We start from the raw sequence: 7,500 nt of genomic DNA, 5'->3' as shown, positions 1-7,500 counted from the left end.
CTGACGCAGTGTGGACAGGGGATGGTGGCGGCTGTCGGGGACTTGCTGGCACTGCTTTTCCTGGCCTGTCTGCGTTGCTCTGCTGCAGCGATTCTGTTGGCCTCACAGGATTAGGCGCCTTTGTGGACAGCTGGAACGCCACTTTGGTCTGTCCATTGCATTCAGCTCGCACGTGTCGTGGCTGATGTTGAAGGCCTTCAGAGAAGCTTTCAGAGTGTCTTTGAAGCGCTTCTTTTGGCCTCCATGGGAGCGCTTGCCATGTTGGAGTTCGCCGTACAGCAGTTTCTTGAGGAGCCGGTGGTCTGTCATGCGAACTACATGGCCTGCATCAAGATGGTGTAGATGCTGGGCAAGTTTGAACGAGTGAGCACCTCTGTGTCAGGGATCTTCTCTTGCCACTTTATGCCGAGAAGTTTTCCATATATATACACACACAAAAGCACACACACACACACACACACGCAGGTGCGCATACACATACAACATGACGAGCTGCACCACAAGTAGAGGAAAGAAGAGAGAGTGGGGCAGACGGCAGACAGAGAGGGGGTGAGTGACAGACAACGCGATAAACAGAAAGAGAGTGGTAGGCAGGAAGACAAGCAGACAGACAGACAGACAATCGAAGCCCCTCACCGGGGTCCCACTGGGTCCACGATGGCTCAGTGCCATCATTCCATCTGAAGCAGCGGTCTGAATCTTTCTTCAGCCCCATCCATTGGTCGCGCCCATCATCTCTGCAAAACAAGTGGCCACGATTAATCAGTCAGTACCACCATTATTTCCTACCTTTACCAAAGGAAAATAGCATAATCTACTCATTAAATGGACGGGGAATTAGAACGCAAAAACATGACGAGGAAGGAAGGGGGGAATGGAGGGGCGGGGGGGGGGGTGAGTTTGGACACTCTATCTTTTAAAGTCCATGTGTCATATGTATGATAGTCAGTCGTGTCCGACTATGACCACCAGAACAGCAGAGAAGGCATCTGCTGTCCTGACTTTTTGATCATTTGTATTTGCATTTATATTTCTTTTTATCACAACAGATTTCTCTGTGTGAAATTCGGGCTGGTCTCCCAAGGGAGAGCGCGTCGCTATACTACAGCGCCACCCATTTTTTGGTATATTTTTTCCTGCGTGCAGTTTTATTTGTTTTTCCTATCGAAGTGGGTTTTTCTACAGACGTTTGCCAGGAACAACCCTTTTGTTGCCGTGGGTTCTTTTAAGTGCGCTAAGTGCATGCTGCACACGGGACCTCGGTTTATCGTTTCATCCGAATGACTAGCGTCCAGACCACCACTCATGGTCTAGTGGAGGGGGAGAAAATATCGATGGCTGAGCCGTGATTCGAACCAGAGCGCTCAGATTCTCTCGCTTCCTAGGCGGACGCATTACCTCTAGACCATCACTCCACTTCATCTCATCACGGCGGAGGGTGTCAAGTTACACCCCCACTGTCTCGGCCAAGAGGGTTTTAGGACAGTCGGCGTTGGGATGGTTCCCAAAGGTTCCAACTAGCCCCCAAGGCTACAGCACAAAGAGCCAGCGCAATTTTCTTTCCAAGTTTGAGAGTCATAGTCCTTCACAAAAGAATAAGCTGTAAATGACTTCCCATTGCAGTGGAGAAACCATTGAACATAGAGTTCTTACTTTACAGCAGGCCCGGCTGTAAACGTATGTCAATCTTTGATATTGACCAAGTATGCATTGTTCACAACTGTGCACATAATTATCTTTACCTGTCTTCTAATTTCAAGGACAGTTTCTATGAATACTTTATCGTCATATATATACGCTTAGAGATATTTTATGAATACTTTATCGTCATATATATACGTTTAGAGATATTTTATGAATACTTTATCGTCATATATATACGTTTAGAGATATTTTATGAATACTTTATCGTCATATATATACGTTTAGAGATATTCTGGGACTGGAGGTAACTAACTCAACTGATGAAATAAACTGGCTTGAAACACGTTTGAAACTGATTTTCACTGTTCCATCTTTCCTACTGTTTCCGTAGTCTTCATTTCATCCTGTTCACCCCCGATCCCCAAACTATATAGCCAGTCTTTGTTCTATTACAGTCGTGGCGATGACAGTTCACGAGGGGCTATCGGTGTGAGTTTGCCAGAGGGCCACACACTAGACGAGTCCCTGCTTAGACACTTCCGACAGTGTTTATTCGTGCACGTTATGTTGCTATTCGGATCTTAACAATGCATAACACAGCTGTCTCTGGATGGATACGCTGTGCGTGCTTGCGTGCGTGCGTGTGTGTGTGTGTGTGTGTGTGTGTGTGTGTGTGTTTGAATATTCATTAGTGTATTCATTGATTCATTACTTTCTTTCTTTCGATGTATCATACGTTTATCAATCTGTTTATCTCTAAGATTAGTACCACAACCCTTGGCACATACTTCAGCTGAATCAGAAAACGCATGTCTTCCTCTGTTCTGGCCTCTGCCACGTCAGCCTGAAGACTTTGGCAGTACGCTTTGGCGTCGTCATAGGTCATGGGAGTATTGGACCCCAAGAAGCAGCTGTTGTCATGGAAAGTCCAGCCGTCAGGACAACCTGAACAGTCAAAAATTCAGAATGCCATGTGCACAAAAATGCTATGATTATATCAGGAACGGTTTTCCAAAACAAGATTCAACTGAAGTCGCATCAGGCTGTCTTAGCAAAAGTCTATCAAAAAACAAACACTGGCAAAACGGCACAGTAAGCCTACCACCAACCGTTTACAATAGTTTTTAAAGCATTTTGTCATCTTCTTATCATCATTCAGTCGGCAGAACAGATAAAGGTCTATAAACTGCTTTCCTGCAACTCCGTTTCGTATTTTCCTTCACCTCTTCCAGGAAGAACCAAAACTATTTAACGTAGACTTCGGACACTCCTTCATGTAAGGCAGGCATGTTCGGACAGATCTGTCTGATGTTTACCTCAGCGTCATCTGAAATGTCTGTGGTAGGTATAGGTATATAATGTGGAATCACAGAATCTCAATTTATCATACTGAATGAAGAAAATGAATACTCAAATAAACGCAAGGATGCGCTCAAACAGACACGCACACACAAAGACACACACACACACACACACACACACACACACACACACACACACACACACACACACATACGCACACATACTCACTCACGCACGCACGCACGCACGCAGTTATGCAGGCACATAGAACAATATGACAAATCACCTGTGATGACAAAACTCCAGCCAAATCAAAACGCAAAAAGAACGGCATAAAACATGTAACGCTTTGGGGCATTCGGATGCTGTGCGAAAACATACATGCAGTCTATGCATGCGTTTGCGGGTTCTTCTTCTTCTTCTACGTTCGTTGGCTGCAACTCCCACGTTCACTCGCATATATGCGAGTGGGCTCTTACGTGTATGACCGTTTTTAACCCATCATGTAAGCAGCCATACTCCGCTTTCGGGGGTGTGCATGCTGGGTATGTTCTTGTTTCCATAACCCAACGAACGCTGACATGGATTACAGGATCCTTAACGTGCGTATTTGATCTTCTGCTTGCGTGTATACACAGGAAGGGGGTCCAGGTACTGGCAGGTCTGCACATATGTTGACCTGGGAGATCGTAAAAATCTCTACCCTATACCCACCAGGCGCCGTCACCGTGATTCGAACCCGGGACCCTCAGATTGAAAGTCCAACGCTTTAACCATTCGGCTATTGCGCCCGTCGTTTGAGGGTTCTGTTTTGCGACACCAGTACGCATACTAACACGTTTCACTTCAACAACAACAACAACAACAACTCATCCTAACCTCCACACACGTATCCTAAGGGTGACCACTGTCCATCTGCCATACAGGTGGTCAGTCGGGAGATGTCGACGTTATCGTTGCAGGTGAAGCTGACGTTCTCCCCCACACTGTAGACACTTTTCAGGTTGTACCCGGAAGCTGCGTCTGCAGGAACGCTGGGAGCATCACACGTCACTTCCGTGTCTGAAAATAGTTACAACAACATGTACTGCTGCGACTACTACTACTACTACTACTACTACTACTACTACTACTACTACTATCAATAATAATGATAACATAATAATAATATTCAAAAATAGACCATTACCCCCCACCCCACCCCACCACAACACCCCACCCCACCCCCACACACACACACACACACATCACATCACGTGTGTTAAAAAAATGAGGGTTACGTTCACCCTCAGACAGCAAACAGTAACTCACACTAGCATACAGGCAGACAGACAGACAGCCTGAAGACCAAAAGAGATGTGATACGACAAAGAAGAACACAACAGAACCATCTGAATACCTACAGGCTTTCGGCTTGGTCCTGGCAGGCAGGTCATCTTCACACGTTCTGGCACATTTCTCACGTGCTTCCACCGTGTTGGAACACTTGCCTGCTGCTTTGAAGGACGCACAATCCGTGTGCGTGTCATACGTGGTTTCTGCGGCACACGGGAATTGAGAAACATGCAAGAGGGAAAACCCGATCCGTCTATAAAACAGTGTCCATTTCTGGCCCGAAGTATGTAAGCACACACACTTGTGCACACATTTGTACACACATGTTTACAAATGATTGCGATATCCCAAAGTCAAATCCTGCATCAACTATTACATTCTGATCAACCAGCACTAAAGAGTGGAAACGCTCTCCATTTACTAGCTACATAACTTCAAGTCAATGCTGCATATGCTACCAATTCAGCAAGCACACAGAAAATAAAAGGTACATTGGAACAAACACATGCATTGGAGCAAACCAATGTTGTGTATTGTCCGTAAATTCTGTGTAGTGTATTCAGGATTAAAAAGTTTATGCCAGTCTTGAATAAAAGCTAATTTGTGTTTGCACATTTCTTCTGTCATTGCTGCTGTGTGCGCATTTGTCAAATGTTTTCATACCGGTACAAGGACAAGCCTGGAGCTTCCTTTTTATTCTATTTTTTTAAGGAAATGTCTGGGTTTGTTCCAATGTTCCTTTTATTCACCTGAGCGCGAGCTGAATCGATCGCATAAGCAGCGTTGACTTGAAGTTGTGTAGCCTAGTTTGTTAATGGTGGGTGTAGTTAATGTTTAGTCCTTTATTCTCCTAGCCCTTCATTCTGATCACGCATTTTATACAGGAACAAGAACAAGAAATCTGTCATGCTAACCCGCCCACCACTCCCCTCTCCACCTCCCTACTGTCCGCCCTCTTTCCCCCGACCCTCTCTTGCTGACAACAAATGATCATTTACGAAACCACGTCCATAAATCTACCAACACCTAAGCACTTTAAACAAAACAGAGGTCACCATGAGAGCGGACCACAAAGGGCACAGAATCATTTCCTGTTTTTCTTCATGTTCTCAGGACACTACTAAAACTACTCGTAAGCAGTACACACCCAGGAAGCAGACGTCACAGTAGTTCCGGTCACACTGACTGTTGGTGTAGCACCATGGACGCATACCGTTTCCAGGGTTACGGCAATAGTTGCTGCGTAGATCGTCCAACATGTCACTGAAATAAAATGTTTTGAAAAAAGAGAAAGGAAAAGAACACATTTTATTTGTATGGTTTTCCTTCCTTCTTTCTTTCTTTGCTGTTTTTTTTTTTTTTTTTTTTCGACATGCATTTTCATTGATAATATTTTGCTAAATGATTCACATTGATCAAAACGAGTCAGCAGACAAACACACGGAACAAAGCAAGAACAAAATATTGTGAGATTCACAAGCTAGAAGATATACAAACAGTTATTTGATCACAGAGAAAGTATAGACCATACACACTGGGTTCCCTTCGGGCTACTGCTGAATACGAACGATTGATATTTTGGCCTGTTATTCTTCTAAGGACAGCTGCTTTGAAATATCTCCTAAGGGGGAAGGTGGCAGAATGATTAAGACGCTCATCTGCCAATACAGAGACTCCGTGAGGGTTTGGGTTCAAATCCAGCTCTCGCCCTTTCTTCTAAGCGTCTTGTCGTTCGGATGAAACGATAAGACCGTCATCATCATCATCGTCGTCGTCGTCCTCGTTCGTCATCAACGTAGAAAATAAATTCTGAGGCCCCCCCCCCCCCCCCCACGCCCACACGCACACACACACACACACGTGCGCGCGCTCAAGCACATCTTGGCAGTTCAAAGTATGTTTAGTAGTAGTCGTTGTTGTTGTAGTAGTTGTATGTTAAACCAGAACAGGCGCTACTGAACACAACCAAAGTGACCCAGCAGCAGTGCAGAGTCTTCTCTGGCGGATAACCTTCTGGTGACCTAACATCGATGTTTCTCTGTGGACTCTGACGGACGGACCCGGGTTTGACTGTGTTCAGGGGACTCGGAATGAGCGGCTGAGCGGGGCAGTAATGCTATAGAAACCGTGCAGATGATGGGGCAGAGAAAAGCCGTGCGTGTTTTCATTTTGAATTTCAACTAAAAAACACGAAAGGAATGCAGATGCAAAACCAACGCGCTGACCAAGTCTTGTCAGCCAGTCTACCCTGGGGTTGCATTGTGCATTCCTCAATGAAATATGGTAAAGAAATGAAACATTTTAAAATCAAACAAAAACTAAGCAAATAAGTTGATAAATAAGAACATAACTAAGACGAAGATACAAAGAAAGTAAAAGGACAATAAAACCTATGCGCATGAAATTCCATAAGAAAAAGATGAAATAAAACTAAACAAATTAAATAAAAAATCCATGACGTAAAATCTGAAAGGCAGCTGTACTTACTAAGGGGCATAACCATGATGTCTGCAGTTTTTCGTTTCGTTCCACGGCACACAGGGCTTCCAGTCACGTGTGTAGCTGACGTCACCTCTGTAGTCCTTGCCAAGCTGGCTTTGGTTGAAGCAGTGGTCCTCAGCTGTGGGACGTGTGTTACCCAGCTGGTTAGTGACTGTTTTTTGTTTGCTTGCATGCTTTAGTTAGTTAGCTAGTTAGGTAGGTGTCAAAACGATTATGACGTTCATCTACCAATACAGAGAGTCCGTGAGGATCTGGGTTCGAATCCCGCTCTCGCCCTTTCTCCAAAGTTTGACTGGAAAATCAAACTGAGCGTATTGTCATTCAGATGAGACGATAAACCGAGGTCCCGTGTGCAGCACGCACTTTGGTGCACTGAAAAAGAACCTATGGCAACGAGAGTGTTGTTATCTGGCAAACATCTGCTGAAGAAATCCACTGTGGTAGGCACACAAATACATATACATGCACTCGTGGCCTGAGAAGCGCGTTAGGTCATGTTGCTGGTCAGGCATCTGCCTAGCAGATGTGGTGAAGCGTATATGGATTTGTCCGAACGCAGTCACGCCTCCTTGAGAAACTGAAACCGAAACCAGTTGGCTTGCTAACTGGATAGTCACTTATCTATTTATTCAAAACAAATTTTGATTGCTTACTTATCAGTCTATCGCTTTCTTATGAAACAAGGGATGCCCGAAATAACTTGCCACCAGGTTTCAA

At 44.9% G+C, this 7,500-nt stretch overlaps 1 protein-coding gene across 3 annotated transcripts in view; it reads right to left on the bottom strand.

Moving 5' to 3' along the window:
• LOC143297940 (uncharacterized) overlaps positions 1–7,500 on the bottom strand; it is a 69,328-nt gene that overhangs the window by 24,199 nt on the left and 37,629 nt on the right. For all 3 annotated transcript variants that reach the window (XM_076610553.1, XM_076610552.1, XM_076610554.1), the window contains exons 19-24: positions 6,769–6,901; positions 5,429–5,544; positions 4,350–4,484; positions 3,826–4,008; positions 2,433–2,589; positions 637–737 (exon numbers count right to left, since the gene is read on the bottom strand). In XM_076610553.1, the coding sequence (XP_076466668.1) occupies positions 637–737; positions 2,433–2,589; positions 3,826–4,008; positions 4,350–4,484; positions 5,429–5,544; positions 6,769–6,901 (825 nt within the window). The remainder of the gene's footprint in view (positions 1–636; positions 738–2,432; positions 2,590–3,825; positions 4,009–4,349; positions 4,485–5,428; positions 5,545–6,768; positions 6,902–7,500) is intronic.

Source organism: Babylonia areolata, chromosome 23 (assembly GCF_041734735.1).
Source record: "Babylonia areolata isolate BAREFJ2019XMU chromosome 23, ASM4173473v1, whole genome shotgun sequence".
NCBI lineage: Eukaryota > Metazoa > Mollusca > Gastropoda > Neogastropoda > Buccinidae > Babylonia > Babylonia areolata.
The sequence above is the reverse complement of the archived record's forward strand: the minus strand, read 5'-3'. Positions and strand labels throughout refer to the sequence as shown.